Raw genomic sequence first — 24,191 nt, forward strand, 5'->3', positions numbered from 1 at the left:
TTCAGGGTATAAATCCATAAACAAAAAACACGGAGACGGCTTTGTCCCGCCTCCTGAATCAGTGTTCAACTGTTCCGCTCCTTTTGTAATGAACACAAGTGGGGGGGTAAAAAAAAAATGGAGCTTCATTGTGCTCTGGTCGCCAGAATCAAGAATCATCTCAGGTGACAAAAACACAAAAAGAAAAAAGAAAAGAAAAGAAAATGGCTTATATAAAAAAACAAAGCCTTTTTTTCCTTCTTCCGAAATGTAGTCCAAAAAATAAGAAGAGTCGGCGCCTCGTGGCGTCGCGCGCTTCCAAACGGTGAGTCCTCCGTTTCCTACACACAATGGTCCGTCTGGTCTTTGGGACCAGTCAAGGCGGTGCTGGTGTTTTTCCAGCGGTTGTCTTTGGGGCTGTAGCCGGGGGTCCTGTGGGGCGCTTTGAGGGGTGAACTGGAAGTGTGCAGAGTACAGATCACCCCCCCGCTGGACTGCACGGCAGTCTTAGAGTACTTCCTAAATTGCTGCTTTCCCGCCTCTGCTCCACCACACTCATCCTCAAGCTCACCTTCCGTCTCCTCCTCCTCCTCATCCTCATCCTCCTCATCCTCCTCCTCATCATCCTCCCCTTCCTCCCCCGTCCGATAGGTTGGGCCCATGAGCTTTTTGCGCTCTTGCTCGGCCTCCTTGTTGCTTTCCTTCAGCTGCTGCTGCGGATGTCCCACGATGAGTCGCAGCGGCTCCCACTGGTTGTTCACGTTGTCTCCCGCCGCCGAGCGAACGTCCCTCTCGCGCGCTTTTCTCCGTTTGCGCGTCCACCAAACGCACACGATGACGCAGAAGAGGCAGAGGATGCAGAAGGCCACGCATAACAGAGGCACCAGGTAACCTGTTCACGTCAAGATGGCCGAAGGAGAAGAAAGAATGAATAGTGGACTCGTCACTCAGGAAGAGCTTGAGGGAGCTCGTAACAAACCCCTGAGGGACACCTTTGTTAATTATTACTCACCCACTGAGGGGGGCATGACCAGAGTTTCCACTTTGACCTCAATGACTGCCAGCATGACGGTGCTGTTGTGCTGCTTGGACAAGGAGGCCACTATGGCGCCGGCGGCCTCCTGGATCAGACTGTGGTCCGGTAGATCCTCTGGCTGGAAAGACTAAGAACCAAATCAGACAGGACAAAAACAAAAGATTCAAGTCGCTTCCTTTCATCAAGTTGGTTCCTACCCTTTTTTGTTCTGGAGTTATTGGCCGTTGAAGAGAGGCGTAATTCAATTTCAAACCCAATTCGACTCTTTAGACGTCAATTGGCATTGATTAGTTAATAAAGTGGAAAATGAATTGATTTAACGGATCGCTTAAATAAGTGAAATATTCGTTATTTAAAAATCGCTCCAGCTTGGGGGGGGGGGGGGGGGGGGCGCTGTGGAAGCGTCACGCCGAGCGTTGGAGATCTTTCACTTACTATCGCGACGTTCACGGTGTCCTGGTTGGACCGGGACGTGTCACACAGCAGGAGGAGGGCGTGCTCCGTCGCCAAGCCGCGAACCTCCGGCAGGTATCTCAGCTCGGAGCAGACGTTCTCCACCGTCGTTCCCTGCGTACGGACACACAAACCCCGCCCCCCTCATCAGCTCAAACACAAGGCGTGACCGTACGACCCGCGAGGACGGAGACGATGCGAGGAGAGGAGACTCACCGATGGCACCTTGTCTCTGTTGAACACTAGCGTGACGCGGCCGCAGCTGTTGTCCAAATGCTCAGCGTTCGGCTGGCACCGGGTGGTCACTTGTGGAAGAGAGGGTCCCGCCATGGAACAAACCCCCCACTCATGGCAAGGGGGGGAGAAGCAGGTGAGGTGGCTGTGCTCCAGACACTCTTGTCCAGCGGGGCAGGACTCCGGTCTCTGCTCCCGACCCGAGGGGCGGAGCCGGCAGGGACGACGACCACACAGCACCTGGTGTCAACAAGGTCAAGTTACTCACCCGCTCGAAATGCTTTTTCATCACTGCCCAATTACGACAAACGTTTAAACTGAACTCGTTGAAGGTCGCAGACATCAGTTCAAGTCCAGCCAATTCCTCGTTTGCCCTTCGTGAAATAACGGATCCATTATCCACGCGTCTCAGTCGAGACATTAGCTTAGGTGCGTTTGCATGGACACATTTAACCGGATTAAACGCCTGATCCCAGCTGGCTACGGGGCGAGAGGCGGGGGTCAGACCCTGTACGAGTCGCCGGCATAACCGTTCTCCCCTGGCTGTGAAACCACCGACTGTTCGTGGTGGTTGTATTTACGGTGTTTGCGAGGGAGGGAGGCAGCAGGCGCTCGCGCCGTTACCTTCGTGCAGTCCACTTTGCCGTTGATGCAACGGCAGCTGTTGCATTCCTCTTCCCAGCGGCTGCTGTGGGGGAACTGCAGCCCGGCGTAGAGGCAGGCCTTCCCGACACCTACAACTACACACCGACAAACGTTGAACCTCCGTTAACGAGTTACACCGAAGCATCAATCCGTGGTCGAGTTCCGCTCGAGGGAGACGAGGACCGAGGTTTGGAACGCGGAGAATATTTACACTCTTGGCATCGGGTTCCTCTGCGGCCGAGCGGACAGATGCAGCGGAAACCGTTGATCTCGTCCACGCAGGTGGCGCCGTAGGCACAGGGTGAAGACTGGCACTCGTTTATGTCTGAAGGACAGGAGGACACGTCTTCATGAAACGTCTAAACCCAGAAGCAGAACTACTCCTGGAACGGTTTGATGTTTGACATTCTGTGTTGGGATATTTCCCCTCGACACGTTTGTTAAATCATTGTTAGCTTGCATGCTAACGGCGTAGCAAGTTCAGATGCTTTTGCATCACCCTCTGGGGAGCTGCTTAGCTTAGCAGCGGATGGCACATCCATTGATCCACACTGAGCTCCTTGTCTAAAAAGGTTAGCAATGCAAATCCACTAGATTAACTTTGCTGGAGTTCCTGATCCTTGTCACTCATGGTAAAATAATACTAATATTTATATATATAGCTAATCTCATTTATAGATCGTTGCTTTTTTATTTATTTATTTTACCTGAAATGGTTAAACTATTCACATTTCAGAAACCCTCAAATCTTTGTGCAATCAAATGCAATCCCGACAGGCAAAGCTGAGCGCCATCCGACCAACACAAAAGAGTTAAGAATTTCAGGGTCACTGGGTGATTTGTCTTCTGTGTGTTTCTATGACGGTGAGAGTACGGAGGAGGGACGACCTCTGACCCCCCCCCCCCCCCCGAGGCATTAGAGAACCCAGAGAAGGAGGAAAAGCTCTCGTCCCTTCTTACACGTAGGTGTCAATGTGTCCCACCTTCGCCTTTTTGGCATTATTCCTCCCACCCACCATCTATTCACCGTCGTAGCCGGGACCTCAGCCCTTCTCGTTTGTAGCGTGGCTCTTGCATCCGTCCCACAACTACGTTCAGCACCAAGTAAAGCAGTCATGACTCACTGATTCTGCAGTCCGGTCCGGCGAAGCCCGGAGCGCACTCGCACCGGAACCAGTTGACTCCGTCCACGCAGATCCCACCGTTGTAACTGCGAGGGGAAAAGAAACGGCAAATGATGAGGCAGCACAAAAGCCACATCCTTTCCAGCTGCAACAAAGCCTATGGGTCTTGTGTGTGTATATATGGTGGGGGGGGGGGGGGCACAAAGCTCAATTCAACTCATCAATACAAGCCTCCACCTTTCAGATGCTAATTGGCGTGTCCAGCCCCTCCCCTCATCATGCCTCTCTTCCACTCCTCAAAGCCCAACTCCCCCCCCCCCCCCTGTCCAGGATGAACGGGAAGAAAGAGTTCCCCCACCCAAACGCCTCTCCCATCTTTCTGTCCTATTCAACATCCAACCCCCCCCTCCCTCAGAGAGATGTGCCTTTCAGGCTCGATCTAAGAACAACCGCCCCCACTCCACCTCCAGGCTGCAAGGTCCGAGTGAAGTGCAGCGATGAGGTAGGCGAGGCGGCATGGCGTGTGTGTGAGGCAGGAAGAGGCTACGTACCACGGGTGAGGGTTGCAGTCATTGATGTCTGTAAAAGAGAAGCAAATGTTCCGTATCAGAGAAAACATTTGGATCATTCAGGAAGTTTAGTTCAATTCTAATCCCAAAAGACAAAAAAATGTTTTTTTTTTAATCTATTTTTGATGTGAAAATGGCCACGTTGATACGCTGTGCTTGCAGCGTAGCAATGACATTAATAATAATAAAGCTTTCATCACACTCTGAAGGGACATCGATCCATAGCCGTCAGCAAAACAATGAATTTCTGCACCACTTTCAACAAGTCAAAAGGGAGGACTTGTCCAACTCGCTGAACCGCATCATGTGGATTACATAATCAAGTCCTCTTGGAACGCGTCTAACACAAATATCTCAGGCTAGATTTAGCCTGACTAATAACCAACCGCACAAATACTGCAAATAACTGCATGCATAAGGTCCATCTATAATTTATATCGCAGCTGATTTACGCAATATAATAAGAAAATCTAATCAAACAATCATTTGTCTTCGTGTTTGAAGTTTGTCGTCAGAAACTAACTTTGTAATCCAGGAATGTTTAAAGGGCCTTTTCTAAATCGCAACGCAAAGCATGCAGGCCTACTCTATCCGTAGCGATTAGCCGTAGCATTGCTGCACCGGGACACTAACTTTGTCCGCAGGTGGGGCCTTCCCAGCCGTCTTTGCAGATGCAGGTGAAGGCGTCTCCTCCCCCCACGCAGGTTCCATCATTGGAACAAGGACCGGAGGCGCAGGTGCTGTTCATGGCTGCGGGACAGGCAGAAGAAGATATGAACCAAAAAATATTAACGCTGTGAGCCGTATGAGAAATAACGATAAGACGATTCAGCAGCTGTAACTTTATTAAACTTTATTTATTTATGAAACGCTCTTACTTTGAAATTTTAACCTTCTCATTTCAGCAATCCTCACCTGTGTTGCATGCGTTCCCCCCCCATCCAGGCGCACAGGCACATCGGAAGGTGTCCCCGTGGTCGTAGCAGGTGCCTCCGTTACTGCAGGTGGTTGCGTCGCACTGACTCTCACCTGGACCGGGTTCAAAAAGAAACAGCGACGTCACACGTGCTTCCAACGCCAAAGATAAGCGCACACGCCCACACACACACACAGCCAAGCGTGACTCACGGGAGTGGCAGGTCTTGCCCTTCCACTTGTCCGCACACTCGCAGTAGAAGTCGTTCACCAGGTCGACGCAGCGGCCGCCGTTCTTACACGGGTTGCGTTTGCACTCGTCCACTTCTGAGAGGGTTTTTAAACGGGGTCGATGTTTTAGCGTGCGTCGCGTCAACTCCGGTTTACGCCGAGTGTGAACGGGCGGCGGGGAACTCACCGAGGTCGCAGAGACGACCCTCCCAGCCGTCGGGACAGACGCACTGGAAGGAGTTCACCCCGTCAATGCAGGTCCCGCCGTTCCCACAGGGGCCGCTGACGCAATCGTCCACGTCTGAAAAGAGGCGGGCGCAGATTGGTAAACGTGCAAAATAAATTCCCGCGCGTCACTTAATCGACGGAATCGATTTTATTTGGGACGCTTCCGGAGGCGCTGGCCTTCATCAGAAAAGGTCACGATGGCCAAAAGGTCGCAAAACAAAAAGGCACTTCTGAAAACGAACACGTACTTTCGTGACAGTAGACGCCGATGAAACCCAGATCGCACACGCAGGTGAAGTTGCCCGCCGGCTGGCTGATGCAGCGTCCCCGAGGACCGCAGACGTTGGAGGAGACGTGACGCACACCGACTGAGTCGTTGGTCGCTATAGCGACAGCGCAGCTGTCAATGACTGCGGGGGGGGGGGGGGAGAAAAAAACAAAAAGCTCAACGTGAAATACTTTTTTTATTTGCATGCTGGCCCGCTCAATGGCGTCCTGCCACGGCGGCGAGCGTCGGTCACCTTGACACGAGGCGGTTTGGCAGCTCTCCTTCAGCAGTTCACACATCTTTCCCTCGTAGCCTTCCGGACAGGCGCAGTAGAAATCCCGATCCATGCTGTGACACTTGGCCCCGTTCTCACAAGGGTTTGGATCGCAGGCGTCTGACGGAGACCAGGCGGAGACCTGAGGGGTTTAGGAGAAGAGGAAAATCAACAGATTTTAAAAGGAGCCGTCATGCGATTAGATCGATCACCGCCAACAAAGTACAAGGCGCCACTCTCCTTGCACGTCGTTATTTAAAAACGCGGTTTCAGGCTCGCAAATTTGATTCCGTCTCCACTCCCAACAACGGAAGGCTGAAAGGAACCGGCTGAAAGCTAAACAAGCAGCCGGTGATCATAATGCAGCTTTAAACCGCCGAGTCACACGCTTGCATCAGGAGTTTGAGACAAACAGACCTGAAACGAGGTTCAATATTTGTCTAAGATTCAGAAAGTGTTAAACAAAACAAAGACACCAAAACGCGTCTAGTCGGGTGGCATAACCGCATGCTCCAAAAAATGTGGCCAATGGGAGCGCTCAGTCTGTGTAGGCGAGCGGTTTATTTCAGCTCAATGCAACAAACGGTCCCTAAACTCACCAAGGGAATCCACGCTTTCGGTTTTACATTCCCTGCCCTGCATAATCCGGTGAGATCAGCGAGAGAGAGAGAACCGGAGCAGGCAAAAGAGAGCCCAACGGCGAGCGGAGTCACGGCGAATTTAACAAAGACGTCACCCGTTGAAGCGCCGCAACACAAACTAACCGACTAGAAGCTGTAAAAGCGCCAACGACACTCACCTCGCACCGCTGTCCGGCGAACTCCGACGGGCACTGGCACACGAAGCCGTCCAACACCGCGTGACACTGGCCGCCGTTTTGGCACGGTCGGCTGGCACACTTATTCCTCTGGATTTCACAGTGGGCGCCAACGAAACCCGGGGCGCACTGGCAGCGGTAGCCCCTCGGCCCCTCCTGCAGGAAACGGAGGAATGAACGAGGGCGAGTTCCGTTCCGACCGAACGGAATACAGGCGAACGAATGAAACGCACCTTACACGTCGCTCCGTTCTGGCACTGGCCGCGGCAGCCTTTGATGTCTGGAGGAGGAAGATGCGTTTGAACATTAAAAACAAAACTTTTCACGGTCGTCAACAGCTGCTTTCTAAACGGTGGGATTTATCTGGAAGCGTGGAAAGAGAATAACTAGTGAAGCAAAAGACGGTGCCGGGTCGGCCTTGTGCAGAATGCAACAGGGCATGCGTCGGGTCGAGAGAGAGAGAGGAACCGAACATGCAAGTCCGCTCCAAGACCAGAAAGAGAAGAGTTAACCACGTGTGGGAAAAAGGTGAGTGAAGCTAAGCTAATGCTGCTGCGTATCCTGGGAGTGACGGGAGGCGTCGTGAAGCAACAGAAGATCAGGCCAGTGGAGAGAGAGAGAGAGAGAGAGACGTTTAGAAGAAGTGACATTTAAGGTAGAAATACTGACTGAGGTCACAGTTTTGTCCGGACCATCCCCGAAAACAGTTGCAGTGATAGGCGCCAATCAAATTTTTGCATGAGCGCGCGTTCACGCAGGGCTCCCCTGCACACTCATTTGCATCTGTAAAAAGCAGGACGTAGAAGATGAGCGATCGAGTCCGTCAAACCAAACGAACCAGAGAGGAAGAAGACAGGCCAGAGACCCGACGTCTGAAGCCTCTGAAGCCTCGGTAACACAAAGAAACGGCGCGCATTTAGAAATACAGACTCGGGCCAGCGACTCTGAGGCTCCAGCTTAAAGAAATGCCATTTCTGCAGGGATTTTTAAGGGAACATTCGATCCTCAAAACAAACAAACATTTGTGTGATTATTGGCAGATTTCAGCTGCAGACGTTTGATGCACATAAAACCGCTTCATCCACGAACGAAAAGCATTGCTGTTCAAATATTCAAGGATGGAGGTGGGAGGGTGGTGCTGGCTTGGGGGGGGGGGGGTCCTCGCAACACACACGCCTGTCTTCTCTTTGAAATCCTAGCCTCCATGCAAGACTCCACACACAGACAGTCATCAGGTAAGGCAGGAGGCCGATGGCCGGCTGTAAGCCGAGACCCGAGCCGGTAAGACGACACCCAAGTCTTCGGATTGCTTTCCTACCCCCCCCCCCCCACACACACACACACACCCCCAGGCACACACACCAGCTTTGTTTACCGCTCGAAATCCATTTCCCGGCATTCGTTCCCGCGCATCGGCAAACGACACAGAAAGGAACGCCGCCGCCAGACAAACATCCAGATATAGACGCGCTCGCAGCTCAGGCAGTCGTCAACCGCCAGCTCCTCCAGGATATCCAGAGCGAGTACTCCAGAGCCACGGGGGCTCAGGTTGCCGCTTTCAGACACGCAACGCCGCTCGTTTAACCCGAGCAGCGAGCGGCGTTGGGCGTCAGTCTCAGAGGCCATTTGTTTGTCTTGGAGCTAGAACAAACAACACGCACATCCTGGACGAGGAACATCCTATCCTTTAACCTCTCGTGGCGAGCATGAACGCGAACACGTGTGTGTGTGTGTGTGTGTGTGTGTGTGTGCGCGCGTGCGTGCGTGCGTGCATCTCACCTATCTGGCAGGTCTTTCCCTCCCACTGTGGAGCGCACACGCACTTGAAGCCGTCCTCCAGGTCGATGCAGGTTCCACCCTGAGCACACGGGCTGGCGGCGCACTGGTCCAAATCTAAGACGGCACACCTATACTTTACTCCCAAATACACGCGACGCACAACCAAAGCGACGTGAAGCTTTGTGGCCGAGCGCAAAACAAAAGGGACGAGTGGACTCACTGCTGGAACAGGTCAGGCCTTCCCAGCCAGGCGGGCATCGGCACTCGAAGCCGGACGGACCGTCGCGGCACGCGCCGCCGTTGGCGCAGGGATTGGAAGCACAGGAGTGTTCGGCTGATGGAGCGGATGGAAAAACGACGGCAAACGTTTCAGCATCATCGTGAAACAATGTAAATCCTCCAAAACCAAATATTTATCCAGCTTAAAACCGCAACGGAAAAAGAACATTTGCGAGAAATATGATCTATTGATATTTGAAAAGGCGGCCTTCAGGTTTGGAATTTTATTTTGTAGGACGACCCCTCATCGACTAGACCAGAAGCAGTCGGAACCGGTTCTTCACCTATCTGACAGTTCTTGCCGGAGTACCCTCGCGGACAGGCGCAGTTGTACTCGTCGGGCTCGGTGTTCATGCAGGTGCCGCCATTGACGCAAGGCTGGTGGCGCCCGCAGTAGTTCAGATCTGGAGGAAGACACCGACGGAATCAACTCACAGCCGCCTTTTTTTAGGTTTCTAAACGGGAGAACATTAAAGCCTTCCGTTACCTTTATCACAGAGCAGGCCACCCCAGTTCCTTTCACAGCTGCACTGCCAGGGCGCGTTGCAGGTCCCGTGGACGCACCCGGGGTAGAGGATGCATTCGTCACAGAATTGCCCCCACCAGCCGTAGCTACACCTGTCAGGTGACAAAACGGACGCAGTTAAGTTCCCTCGCCATTCAATGTTCGCCCGACTCCATTCTGGATCCGATCCGGATGAAATTCGGTGGGGAGATAGAGGCCCGCACCCTACATGCCTGTGTGAAATTCCATAAACATCGGTCGATAATCAGAGATAGAGGAACGCATTTTGAAGCTCCATTGACTGCAATGTTAACAAAAACTTCAAGGTGATCCAGAATCCAGGATCTGTAAAATGTAATTATCTGTTCCTGGTAACAGCCCCAACATTCAAACACCGCCTCGCTCCGCAATTACAAACATGATTGGAGGTCTTTCGTTTTCTGAGAACTCGCTTTCCTGCAGTCGGGCCAGGCGATTTCAAAAAAACAAATTTATCCAAATCAACCCCTGAAGCCGTTTGATGTACGGAAAACAAGGAAGGAGCAACGAGGGTGACATTCCAGGGCAGGAGGGGTTAAGAATACTTCCAGCGCCCCCCCCCCCCCGTGCTCGTACTGGCGTCTGGGAGCTAAGTGCTACGAGGGTGGCTGGAGACGACAGCGCAAAGCGTGCAAACGCCTCCAGCTTCATGACAGCGCCCGGCTATTCCAAGGCCGCGGCGCCGCCGAGCCAGCTGTCTTGTCAATTGAATGCTATTTTGAGCGTCCTGCAGACGGCTCTCTCTCTCTCCGGGGGGGGGGGTTACTCGGCATGCTTCTTCCACTGTATACGATTAGCTTCACAGGGTCTGACGCCACCAAGAAGCAGCGTGTGGCTTCAAATGAGGTGGAAGACGTGCACGCTTCCCAATCCCGCGAGCATTTAACAAATATGTCGGAACAAGTCGAGCGAGAGGCACGTAGCGGCGAACAGGGCGGAGCTGTGAAACCGATCAATTAAAAGGGAGTGAAAGAACACGGGATCTGATGCCAACTTTCTGGGACACGAGGCTTCGCTGAATTCGTGCCGCTGCAGAACAATTCCTCGCGGCTGCTCCTCGACTGCTGTCCCCTCTGCTAACTGGAATAAAGACGTGTCCTTCTGATCCAGGCAGACGCCCTAAGATGCGACGCCGCTTCCGGAAACTGGTCTTCCCCTCTTCCCACCCGCCAGATGTGTGTGTGTGTGTGTGTGTGGGGGGGGGGTAACAAGTGTCGACAGGATGTAGGTCCATCCTGGAAATGTGGACCGATTCCACGTCACTTTATCCAACAGTCACTTCCACTTTGTGAAATGGCACAGTGGGGCACTAATGTCCTTTCCTGCCCCCTTCCCTTCGAGAAGGACTGACAATGCAGATGGGGAAGGCATGTGACAACTCCCAGCACGTTTATAGCCATCCAATTCACACACACAGCCCCCCCCCCCCCCTTTCTTCCGTCAAGGATTTCAGGTGACTAAGAATACAAGAACGCAGGCGTGGCGTTTTCCGTTTCTTCTGAATCGAGGTGGAAGATGGCCAAAACGGTGAATTCTAGCCTTCAAAGTAGCAACACTGACATGTCTGCATCGAGATGAAACAGATATTTCACGCTAATCTTACTTGCATTCTCCCGGGGCGGCGCAGCTGCCGTGGAGCAGGTTGCAGCCTTGCTTGCAGATTGCTGAGGAAGAGGAAGAGGAGAGAGGAGAGACCAGGAGGATTCAGGAGTGTCATTTAAATCCCTTTGGGAGACGCGGATCATTACATTTCATCCCAATAAAAATAATTGACTCAACTTTATTGCTGGCATGTTCAACAATACCACACCATCGTGTTAAAAGTTGGGGCTGTGACTCTCTCCCCCCCCCCCCCCCCCCGTTTAGTTGGTTCGATAAATTGGTTTACAATTTCAGATATTGAAACGAAATCCCTGAAATGACGCAGATCTCTTCTAAACACAAGAATCTAGATTTCTTTTTTTGCATAGTTTTAAATATAGAGAAACAAGTCAAAGACAGAAGCCGTTTGTTTCCCCTGCTGTTGGCGGGCTCACCTGTCCTGCAGTCTGGGCCCATCCATCCAGCCAGACACACCTGGGATCCGGAAGACTCGCAGCCGTAGTGACCAAAGTAGTCATCGCGAGGAACGCACAGCTTGTTGCACTTGTTGCTGTAGTAGTTCTCGTCGCAGCGCACCCGGATGCGATAGACGAGGCGCGCCACCAGCCCGTCGTGCGGGATGGTTTGCCAGGGGTCGCCGGGGTTGATCATGCCGGTGTGAACGTTGCGTTCGATCAGCAGTTCCTGCTCACCTGAAAGAAAACCGGATGAAGGTCATTCACGGCTCTCGGGTGCGTTTTTTTATCCTGATGCTGACGATCATAATCACTCTTAAGAGTCTAAATGTCTAGGACTCAACGGACTAATGATCAAAGCCGTGTCCTGACTGAAATAAAGAGTGATCTTTGTCCGTATGGATCTTGGCTAAAAAAAATCTTAATCTGCTGAAGATAGCCACTAAAGTTCTGTCTTCCCCTAAAGGTCAAGAAGAGTCAAAGAGACTCAATAAATTCACAAAAGTATTACTTCAAACAGTGACGATCAACGTCGAGTGTCCTAAAGGAAAGGACGCTGCAGTAATGCTTTCTGACTCAGACGGGAACTAATATCATCCCAGACAGAAAGCGCCGACTGAATTTTTATCTGCAAGCGGATCCATTATCCGGTGACGGAGCCGATCGTCAGCGCCTCAGAACTCTCTGTATGTGCATCGTCCTGTTGGGAGGTTGCAATCATTTAGCCTGGATCACACACACACACACACACACACACACACACACGAGAAGCTGTCCGACTGGATGCGACGGCAGCCTCTACAAAGACAGCGATATTTATCGCAGTGGGATCGAAGCTGGCAGACAAATCTCTCTGGAAATAGGGGCAGCCGTGATTTCGGGCTGCGCTGACCCGTGGACATTTGGAAGTGAGAAAGCAGCAGCCTTCCACTGCTCTGGGCCGACACAATGTCAGACGGAATTAGTGCAAAAATAACAGAAATAACCCCCCCGGTAGTTGCCAGATAGAGAACAATGGGCTCCGAGCCCAAACCGGGCTCTGGCTACCTCGGTGTCTAAACAGCGAGCCCGTCCACCACGTCCGCTCCACTTCCTACCCGATAAACACAAGGAAAACAGCCGGCTTGCCTTTCCTGAGTACACGGGGGGGGGGGGGAGCACTGGAGGACGTGACGCTGGAGGAGAGGAATCTCAGTGACGGACCAACACACTGCCGGCCTTTTACATCGGACCACGAGCCTGGTGCTGACTGTCCTGGTCACTCCAAAGGAGAAACCTCAACATTGTCGTCTCCCCCCCCCCCCCCCCCCCCCTCCTAGCTCCGCCTCCTGTCTCTTCCTCAGAGCCACCGTCTCTCAGCCATCCAACCACGGCTGGCCTCACCACCGTCTTTTAGACCTTCCGATGAGCTTATACATGCACAAAAACGAAGTTCTGGTTTGCCGGTTACGTCTCCCGCTTGCGTCTTTATTGAAAGTCGGCAAGACGTCCCAACTTCAGCGGAACTTTATCAGAACCGCCACGAAGAGCAGAGTTTATTAAAAGCGTTCCATTGAAACCACGCCGGCAGGAAAAGCCACTCTTAAGCCTTCCATCTGAACTTACCTACCAAGACTATGCAGGCCAATCAAAGCTATGATGTCACAATCTATTTCCCCCTCCATTGTTTGCATCCACAAGTGGGACGTGCGTTTGATGTTATGGACATAACAGGATGCAATGACTTCATATTACTGACCGGAGAGGACGGGAACGCACACGTAAAGGCATTAGAAGGCAGATCAAAGCTGCAGCCACACATTCAGACACTACAGGACTCGATGGGTCCCACTTCCTTCCAGACTGGACTACTGCTCAGACGGGGGGGGGGGTGTTTCATAGGGGGAGCGCACCCAGCGGACATCGGTAAAGGAAACAGGACGCAGCTGCATTCAGAAGAGCTGGAGCCAACATGGCCGAAGAAGAAGCAAGGCTCGAACCCCAGTTTCTACTGATGACCCAAAACATGAACACGCAAAAACACGTTAACCGATTTAAAGAAGTGAACAAAAGAAAACAAGCACACATTCAGAGGCTTTATTCAGACTTACTGTTGCGCGTGCCGTTGTCCCAGTCCCAGGCCTCGACAATCAATGTGTAGGTCCGCTGGAGGGGGGAGGAGGGGAGGGGGGGAGACAAGCACAGGTCAGTCATGTTGAACCTCCGTCCAGCACGTCCAACACAAACACCTTCCGCAGAACAATCTCGCTAATGTAGCTTAGCATCACTTCCCAGAAAACGTGGGGAAACCCAATCAATTTAATTAGACTCCCAAACAATGCAAGCCCCCCCCCCCCCCAACTTGGTCAGTCAGCGCATGACGATTCGTTATTTGTGCAGATCAGAGACGTCTTTCAGCGGCGAGTCGAAAGGCTGCCTGGACTCTCCTCACAGCGACAAACGCTCGCAGCGGCCTTCAAAGCGAATAAACACATTTTGGCTGCAAGAATTTTAGCATCACGTTGGCAACTCCCGACACAATGAGCTACCGACAGCCGACTCCGGTCCATTATGGGTCCCTCAAAGGGTTCATCCACAGCCTGGCGACGCTGTTCCTGTGCACGCCTGTATCGTAGCAACAATCAATGCCATTTGAAATGACACGCCAAGGCAGAACTTTGACTTTATTTTGTTCATTGTAAACCAAAGAGGTGAAAACGACCAACTCAGTCGAGACGTGATGTTCTACCCTCCAACTAGGCGCCGTGCTTTCAGGACAGAGAACACCCCTGCAGGTACGACGGCTATTAGGAGGGTGACTTATTAATATTAGCCGTGCTTTGTCCGGGGGGGGGGTCAGACTGTGGGGTACATCAGCAGCTATAAACAAATTGAGTTCCGCCTCACGTTTGAGTGATTCGTTGATTATAGAAAATAGAAGTTGTGTCAAAGTTTAACCGTTTGTCGTCTCCGAGCTCCGGAAAAGAAGAACAGGATCAAACAATCCCTTGTTGCGGCTTTCATTATACCTGGACTTCCTATTGGAACAAATAAGAGGTCGTTATTTTCAATGATGTGACAAAAGCCGAAGCATCCAGGGGTCTTGAACGCAACACAAACGCACACACGGAACGTAACCACGCCAGCCGGTGTGTTGCAGGACACACACTGCTAGGAGACCAGTTGACCTACATAACACTCATTACGTCAGCGCTAGTCGTAGTAGCCGCGGTCTCACTGCGCTGACCTCTGACCATCGATGGCATGTTGGCTTTAGAACGGGGCTTAAAAATTAAAGCATAAGGCCAGCGTTTGAGGGACTAGCAGTCGTTTCAATCAAGCGTGAGAGAAATCACAGGCGAGGGGGGGTGTTGTTGATCTGGGGGGGGGGGGGGGCAACAAGCTGGTAGGCTGCCTGATGCTGGGCTGTTGGATTAAGTAAGCTTGTCTGGCCGTGGGAGACGGTGGGAGGGGAAGTGTTATTGTGGACGACCGCGGGTGACGAGAGAAGGGGACGCAAGACGAAGGGACAGGGGTGAGCTAAAAGGCTTGGATCAGAGTTTGGACATGGGGGGGGGCTAACAGCTGCGTGAGACCGTAGCTACAGAGGGGCCAACGCTAAGCAGGGGAGGTCATGGAGAAGAGGCGTAATTAGAAAAAATTAGTGAGCAATAATAAGTGAGTCGGGGGGGGTGATGCTTCTGCTGATGTCACAGGAAGCTCTGCCATCGCACTCAACCTCATGCATGGATTATTTTACATGAACGTGGATCAGCCCACGACATGCAACTCTGCTTCCGACCTTCCCCACCCCCTCCCCCTACCACGAAACGGCGGGCGAGCTGCCCCCCCCCCCCCCCCCAGTCTGAGCATGCCGGGATTGATGATGCGTTCCTGCATCGTCAGCCTCCGTGTTGCCGATGGGCCTCGTCATGAGACCGGAGGACAAAATCGCGAACAGGCCGCGTCGCTACGACCGCCGCCTTCAGGGTTTACTGGAAGCCCCGGCGTGCTAAACGTCCACGTGTTGCAGGAGTCCGAGTAAAACGCTGCCTGGAGTCGGTGCACGATGGGGTCGGGGCAAAGCCAGTGACTAGACTGGTTTCCCACAGACCATCCCAGTCCGTGATTAGCAGGATTAAGTGACAGCTGCCCGAATGGTTCCAGCAAGATGGATGGATGGGCGGGGGATAATGGGGGGGAGGGAAAGCTCCCGGACAAAGACCCTTGTCCCAACACCGTAACTCACCCCCCCCATCCCAATCAAAACCATTGTCAACGGAGAGAGACAGTCGGCGGGGGGACAATAAGTGTCAGCATGTGTGCTACCGAGTCTGGGCGGGATAAAGTCAGGACGGTCTGGCTGTGGCGAAGTTTTAATCTTCTATCCAACACTATTACATCACAGGAAATATGCTGATGTCATTAACCATTAACGAGTCAATGCTTCATCCACGCCCACGAAGAATCCCATCCAGTCACATCTCCAAAACCCTGCAGGGCCCCTCCCCTGACGGACTAGACGATTTACTCCTAGTGTTCAAGTCCAAGAAGTGAAAATTACATTTTTACGTTGTGTTCTTCCTCACACGCCCCCCCCACCTGCGTCATTGAGTTCAGGATGAATCACCTGGGCCATCACACAAAAGACCACTCGGGTTAAAGGCGCATGGTCGCCGTGGCGATGTCTGGGGACAGCTACAGGTGTAGTTTCCCACGGCTGAGGGGAGGAAGGGTGGAGTGAGAAAGCGCCATTGAAGAAAGAAAAATGGGGGGGGGAGGGGGGCAGGAGACGAGAGCGTGGTGGCAGCGGGAAGTGGAAGCCGGGGCAGGTTGGGGTCACTAAGCATGTGATCTGCACGCTTCTTTTTCTAAAGGAGGGTCAGCCTCCTGCATGTGGGGGCGACGCGCACGTTGAGCTCCGGGCCCGGTGTTTGAATCCCATGCAAGATCACAGCACGCCAACGGTTTAGAACCAACGGAGGCACTTCCGGTTTGCAGATGGGAGCGACCATCAATGCCGAGAGACTTCGGGGAGGTTTTCTAGTCGCTGGTTTGATGCCTGAACACCCGACCGGTCACCTTGAGTGCAGCGGCGAGGGCTGCCTTTCTGATTGATTTGCTGACGGGGATCTGGGAAGGAGCTTCGTCCAGACAAACCAGAACCCTGTCACTTCTGCTCGGCGGTTGGCGCTTCTCAATCCCATCAGTTGCAAGGATCAATGAACGCAGGAGCAGGATCTTCCGAGTTTTGTCTTTTAACATCTCAAACGTGAGGGAATAAATTTGCTGTTAATTCTAGAATGAAACTGAAGATTCATTTACGCTGCTACAAACATCAAGTGTGGTTGAGCAAGCAGATTACAGACAGGATGGACGTCATATCTCTGGCGGGTAGAAAGGTGTGGATGGGAGGGGGGAGGGGGGAGGTACTCCAGTTACGTGCCAACTCGAGTCGTGTGCCAAGAGATGCATTCAAGGCATTCGGCCGGACGGTGTGTGTGCCGACTGTGCTCACATTCGCACGGCCCATTGAGCACTCTGCAACCATGCCAACAGGGTCGTTACCCGAAACCCATGCACTTCCATTACAACAAACCCCGCCCCCCCTCGGTCCTAATTAACTAACATGATCCCGGACCACAACAAAGACGTGCAGAAGCTGAACCGCCTCGCACTCGACCCACAGATGAGTCAGATAAGACGGAACCACACAAGGTTCATATTCGTGTTCCGATGAGAAAACAAAACAGTTGAACTGGAAATACTTTTCATGCTGGGCTGCAAATGCGAGAAAAGGATATTGGAGAATTTTTGGTTCTCGCCCATCGGATCTGTCTGGATAACAGAATTTATTAACAGACATAAATGTCGTTTCATGCAGCTAATAAGAGCAAAAAACACAATAACCCCCAGCAGCCCTGCAGAAAGCAACAAAAGTTCAGTTCAGACTTCAGATCTTTAATTAAATATAAATGTGAAATGTTTTCAAGCTCTGCCAACAGGAGTGTTGAACCGACACAGAACGTTCCAGGTCATGAGAACCAACAAAACAAAACTTGATCTATGAGGCATCACAGATCTCCATATCCAAATAATACCGGTCAAACCAGGTTTGTAGTCAAAGTTCGATTCTTCCTCGACACCTGAGACTCGTCTTCGTCATGTGGGGCCATGAAACATGTGACAAACAGAAGGTTCCACTTAATCAGGTTAAATAAAGCTGGGTTCTCACGGACGCTTCCCTCGGAAGTCGGAACCACGACGCGGCTTATTTGTGATCCGAAGCAACAGGGTTCCCCGACCGCTGAGCAATTCAGGGTGGCGTGCCGGCGAGTGCCATTATCATTTCAAACGGGGTCCACGGCAATTTAACTGCCCGTGTAATGACACACTTTGATCAGCCCCCCCACACACACGGAGCAGCAGCACCTGCACACCAAAAAAAAAAAGTTTTTTTTTGTTCCAAATGTTGTGGAATTGGGTCGAGGCTCCTTTAATTTGTGTATAATTTATGTTTTTTGACACAATCTTAACTATCCAAGCCAATATTATCTTCACCGAAGCCCAGAATTTGGTGAAACAATGAGGCAAAACATTCTTTTTTTAACTCCGAGCTCCGTGTTGAGACGCCGGCCGTGGCTCGCCGTTGGTGCTCGTGTCATCCTTTGAAGCTTTGCATACGGCTAAGCTCTTCAGCATCCACTAAAAACACAGACTCTTACTTGCTCGCCCCCGTTGTGGACTCGACTGCTGCACTTTAGGCGAGGAGAGGGACCACAATCAGCTTCAAAAAGCTAAACCGCTGCAGCTGGCAAAGAAGAGCAATGCTCGCCAAGAGAAATGTCTGCCTGCCTCCAATCATCATCATCATCCTCTTGAATTTGAATGTTGGTTCACACATTCAAAAACAAGGAAGCCGAAAAGGCACGAGGTTCACTCACAGAGTGTCCATTTACGTAAACCAGAATGACCCAACTCGACAGGAATAAGATTATCATCTTACGCCGTGACCACGGAACGCAGCTCATCTGAGGCGACACTGAAGTTTGGGACGCCAAACATCACCATGAGCACATTTGTAGGTTTTCCTTTTCATTTCCGGGACATATTCTGCAGATATACGTCGCTGATGGAATATACATCAATGTCTCCGCCAAGGAAGGCAAGTTTTTGATGTCGTTTGTTTGCAGGATTAAGAAGAAACTGCTGGATCTGCTTGGTCTAATGTAGATCCATCATATTTTGAGAGCGATCCAGATACCCGTCTGGATACAAAATAAAAATCTGGTCTTTCTAGTAAAATGTGCATTCAATTCATTCACTAAAAATCTGTCATAAAGGGGTTCGATGTGAACCATCATGCAAAATGTCAGGATAAAATATTACATTTTTAACATTAAAACTCCATTTATGGATTCAAAAATGGGTTAAAAATACACAAACTCCGATTAACTTTTACTTTTCATGTTTGCTGTATAAAGATATCAAAAACTTTTTAGAACCTTTTGATCCAGATCACCATGTGGAGCCGGGTTATTTCTTATTTAATCACCCTTTTTTGTGCCTTGGTAGTGTTTTTGTAGTTTTTAGATCTCTACGTGAGGCGACCTGCCGCTGCTCCAGCCCGTTAGCAGGAGAGCCGCAGTGACGAGCAGCAGGTTCCGTTTGAGGCACTCTGTTCACGCAGCCTCGTTGTCTTCGCAGTTTGAACCGGCTGACTCTTCAGACAAATAACTTTATGTCAGCTGCTGGTATTTGGACGAGGAGCTTTGCACGCTAATGAGGTAAGGAGGATAATGAGGTAAGGAGGACATGACTAGAGGGAAACCGGTGCAATATTAGCTCAGGGAAATAAATTAGCAAATGAAGTCACAAGATTAATGGATTCAGTCAGACGATTATTGATCGCTGGCACTGAAAATTAAATTCTGCAGAAGTCCCACCTTGCAGCCATTTTTACAGGAACAAAGCAACACAAACATCGGGCGGGGCCGAAATATGAGCTTGTTGAAGTCGAGCTGTTTAAAGAAGGCAGAAGTTCCTGATTGATCGCTCATTATATAATCCTCTTGAAGTTCTGAACAATTTAAACATTAATTTTAAGAGCTGAACAAAACCCAAAATAAACCCCAAGGACATTTTAATTGTAAAATAGGGCTGCGCAAGTCATCTGACTTTATTTGGAATTATAATTTTGGCTTCCAACCGTGAGAACAAGCCGATCACAAGATAAAGTTACTAAATGTGCCAAATGCAGTTTGACATGATCGTTTTGAATATCTTAAAATCCACAGCAGGAGCCCCCCCCCCCCCCCCCCCCCCCGACCCAAATCTGTTTCCAAAGTGATTAATCGCATTAAATTTATCATGTTCTCATTAAACAGGATTCCAATTTGTCAAAATGAAGCAGCTCTAATCAAGCGTTCGATTGATGACCTATGGCCAAGCTGTAAAACTAAAACTCAAAGCATTTATGCACAGAAATGACCAGACAGTGTTTGGAAATCAGAATATTTACAATGTTACGCAAGATCATAAGACTCATTTGCTCGAAACTACTTTAAACCCACATGCAGTGTTTCACATAGGTTTAAGGTGAAATATAAGCTTCAGAATAAGCAGAGAACGTTTGCAGCGCGCAGAGACCACATACTAAAGCCGTGCGCCTTAATCTGTGCAGGAGAAATTACAACCTTGAAATCCAAACAGCCCCTGAGCGCCGAGTTGTATTATTATTATTATTATTATTACAGAGCTGAGCTAACGCACAGGTGAGAGGTGGAAGTGGCTTTTCCACACACCAGCCCTGGGACCGGCAGAGGAACGATGGGGGGGGCACGCGAAGCAAAAGGCAATTGTTTACTACAGGCCGTCTCCTAGCAACAGCTCAGGCACGCGCCGCATAAGGTGAGGCCAACCACGGCATCTTGGCTTCAGTCTTTGGTTCCGCGAGCGCGTGTCCATAGACCTCCAGCATTAAGCCGGCTGCAGTTGACGAATCGGTATCTTTATAAAGAAGCAAGATGGTGAGACGGGCGGCGACGTTCCAGTAGCGCGTTGCATACGGGAACACAAGCCATTAGAGCTCGAAGAGGAAAATCAAGATGAAAGCTCTTCATACGTGGCGGGTGATGCCCAGTCTAAACTCTTCACCTGCCTACAAGACAAGTAAAAGGGATGAGAAATGATGGGCTTCGACAATAAGAGAATATATTCTCCACAGAAGTGCGATCAAGAGCAACGTCATGAGAACACCCTTCAATTTTCTGAATTGGCACTTAAATTATCTCTCAAAGGGAAGGACTCATCTTCCAGTCAAGTGCAGCGAAGCTCCAATAGTAAAAACGTAGCCCACTTATTGAGGAAGCGCTTCTTCCGTGGAGACGCCGCCAACTCATCATTACGCCAGTGTGACGTAACCCCGGACGGCTGATTAAACCCGCATCGCGTGATGCTGAAAGGCTTCCAGCGATTCTCCAGCTCAGTAAAGTGACTATTGACCCCGACGCCACCCACGGCGCTCAGCCTGCGCTCGGCGTTCCCCTGCAGGCGCGACATCTTACCTGAAACTGACCTGAGGCCTACGCCCACGCCAACGGGACCGCGAGACCTGCATAGCTGTCACATTAGCATAGCTAAATTTAAACACAGCCTATATTTCCCTGAAGAAGCACACATTTCTGTTTTTAAATGTCAACTTGTGTCGCATGAAGCAAAATAAAGACACAAACTACCGCGATATGTTATGTCCTGCCGCCACAGAGGACATTCCCGGAGGACATGGCTGTCCTATGGAAGCTACAGACGAGCGTCCATGCCGTTCCTCTATGAAATTACCACCAATTTCTTCCAGCAGTCAGCTGACTAAGCCGAGGCCTAGTTCATCCACTTAAGGGGCGGGAAGGACACGTCTCACTTCCATTTGACCACTAATTAAATTCCCCCCCCAGATCAGCCGGACTTCCGTCTCATGTGAACCTGTAACTGAATCTGCAGCAGACCTCCCTCGGCTAGTAAATACATGCAGGTAGTCGGACCTGTAGCCGACGGCAACCACATCAGGAATCTTACCTGAGAAGCTCGAGCGGCCTTTGTCCAACTGGAAACTGACGTCTCATTATTCCATTGGGCATTCAAGACAATCTTAACCCCCCCCGATGAAGTGCGTGTGGCAGGTTTGTTTGAACCGGCGCCGCTGTTGGATCTGGATGATCTCATCATTGACATTTAGATGATGCATTTATGTGCACAGACCTGCTCGAGATCGTTTCTCTTGGAACTCTCATGCAGCTCTGGGCACGTTTCAGTCAAAGGTACCGTGTTGCTGCTGTCCTCTTATTGTTTTGTTGTGTGCTGCTAATGGTTCCGCAGGTCTCGTCCCTCTCGGACAGGTCTCCAAGTCCGGGTCTTAAACTTTAGCTTAGCAAAATGCGGAACGCTTGGGACAAGCCTGAAGCCGGAAATATTTAGAGCTGAAGGATTGAATGAAATGATTGGGTTCAGAACGCCGGGACAACGGCGGTTTCCACGTGGCTTAACAGCCAATAATACGCTGCTTTTGTTTATCCATCGATGGAAGTGACAACGCCACTGCAGCGCGGTCTCGTCACATCTGGAATAGTTATCGGTTATCGCGTAACAGAGAGGCAACGCACCAGAATAGCCCCCCGCCACCTCCCGGTGTCAGGCAAAAAAGGGTCTCGGAGTGGGACAGCAAACTTTAACCACGTCACATTTTACATTCAAGTATCCTCCGAGGCCAGACTTTGATGGTTTGGACATGTCCAGAGGAGAGACGGGGACTATATTGGTATTAGGATGCTGAGGATGGCACTGCCAGGGGGACGGAGGCTAGAGGACGACCTCGGAGACGTAGTGAGGGAGGACATGAGAGTGGCTGGTGTTGGGGAGGACGCTGCAAAGGACAGGGTGAAGTGGAGAAGGGTGCCTTTCTGTGGTGCCCCCCGGATGGGATGAACCAAAAGTACAGCAGTAGATCAACATGCTTCTGGAAGTGGGAGGAAACCGGAAAAAACTGATGAGGCATTTTATCTTTACTCGAAGGTGAGGCTCACCAAACAATTGTAGAAGATAGGATTTAGAAGGTTGAATCCTAATCCAGGGGCAGCTCCCTTTTCTTTACATGGTGCAAATCAACAAAAAAAACAACAACAACAACAACAAAAGGGTTCATTCACGAACTACAGGTTCCTCGTAACACAATCGCCTTCAAGCGTTGCTAGTGCTGTAGAACTAGTTTTTGAAATGGCATGCACACCCTTAATCCGGCAACTAGCCCATCAACTATTACTCATCCGCAGGCAGGAGAGTTTAATTGCCCCGGCGGCGCCACAAGGGGCCACCTGGCACCCACAGCAGGAGTGGGGGGGGGGGGTCAAAACCAGCCAGCGCTGAACCACTGCCATTGGAGAATCCCCCCCCCCTAATTGCCCCATCATGGCCTTGGCAGGTGCATGCTGGTGGAACTGGAACAAAGCCAAAACCTCGTGCACATCAGGACAACTTTTAAAAGATGGCCCAGATGACGAATGTCTAGAGCCTTGGGATGGATGCAAGCATTTATCCATGATGAGTTCCAAGAACCATAAAGAGAGGGGCCTGCTCAGAGCCCCCCCCCCCCAAGATAACCTTATTCTGAAGGTGTAAACTTCTATCCAGACGAGGACTGAAGTGGCAGAATCTCACATCAATATTTGATTTTTATTACCCACATTTCAATGACCTCAGCTGGGAAAAGAGAAAAGAGAAAAGAGAAAAGAGAAAAGTGAAAAGCGAACTCACCGGCCAGGCGAACTGGAAGGGGATCAGCATCCTGCCGGCGGCGGTGATTCTATTCGGGTTATTCGCGCTCTTAAAATAAATCGTATTCCCACCCAGGACTCGTGTCGACCCGGCTCCGAACGTGCAGGTGCCGGTGGGGGCGACCTCGTTCTGGTACTCCTTCAGGCAGATCTTGAAGTAAGTGTCGCACTCGTTGGTGCAGCTGGGGGGGTCCCGGGGGCCCCCGGAGCCCCCGTCGCAGCAGCGCCCGTCCGCCAGCTCGCCGTTCACGTTCTCCACGGAGATCAGCTGCAGCTCGAAATAGCCGGTTGACCGGGACACCTGGAGAAGAGCGTTTTAACAAAAGACCGGAATTATTATAGAGGGGGCTGAATTAAGAGGCTGCGCAGTGGGGTGGGTGGGGGGGGGGGGGGGTAGCCGCTCAATTAGAATCCTCTATAAATAAAAAGCCTGAATCTGATTGGGTGAAAATACCCAGAAAATAATCGCCGCACCATGCGGGGAAGCGCGTGCGCGGCGCGGCGTTTGGGCAAATTAAGCGCCGCAGTCGCTAATTGACGCAACGCAAGTTGCAACTTCTCGAATCAGGCCTAATTGTGCCCCCCCCCCCCCCAAAAAAAACACGAGACACGCACGGAATTCTCGGCATTGCAGCCAAAATGGAGAGTATCAATTCCTCAATCTTCCCCATCCACGACGCCTGAAGACGCTACGTCATTTCAATTATCGATTAATGTGACGCGAATATGTAACCCAGGGTGGGGGGGAGCAAATTATGCAACCCCCCCCCACGCCCACCAACTTTTGACATAGGTCAATTTCTTTTCCTTTTGTAACACGGACCGAAATAAAATACCTAAAAAGAGAAAAAATATATATATATTTTAAATATAAGAGCCGCCTTACCTGCGTCCACAAGGCCAACAACAGGCACGCGATTTGGAAGCGATTCCGAATCCTGGTGCGATTCCACAT

General features: G+C 51.0%; 1 protein-coding gene across 1 annotated transcript; it reads right to left on the reverse strand.

Moving 5' to 3' along the window:
- Nucleotides 1-320: 320 nt before the first annotated feature.
- Nucleotides 321-24,191, reverse strand: jag2b (jagged canonical Notch ligand 2b). Its single transcript, XM_068753445.1, has 26 exons — nt 24,123-24,191; nt 23,217-23,537; nt 13,523-13,577; nt 11,412-11,669; nt 10,979-11,039; nt 9,319-9,449; nt 9,116-9,235; nt 8,773-8,886; nt 8,553-8,666; nt 7,443-7,556; nt 7,007-7,053; nt 6,756-6,929; nt 5,936-6,098; nt 5,663-5,824; nt 5,374-5,487; nt 5,169-5,282; nt 4,956-5,069; nt 4,674-4,790; nt 4,023-4,050; nt 3,472-3,557; nt 2,559-2,672; nt 2,327-2,442; nt 1,685-1,942; nt 1,451-1,582; nt 992-1,142; nt 321-871 (listed from the first exon to the last, which is right to left on the reverse strand). Exons 1-26 carry the CDS (start codon nt 24,189-24,191, stop codon nt 321-323), a joined length of 3,798 nt encoding a protein of 1,265 aa, XP_068609546.1.

Source organism: Brachionichthys hirsutus, chromosome 20 (assembly GCF_040956055.1).
Source record: "Brachionichthys hirsutus isolate HB-005 chromosome 20, CSIRO-AGI_Bhir_v1, whole genome shotgun sequence".
Taxonomy (NCBI): domain Eukaryota; kingdom Metazoa; phylum Chordata; class Actinopteri; order Lophiiformes; family Brachionichthyidae; genus Brachionichthys; species Brachionichthys hirsutus.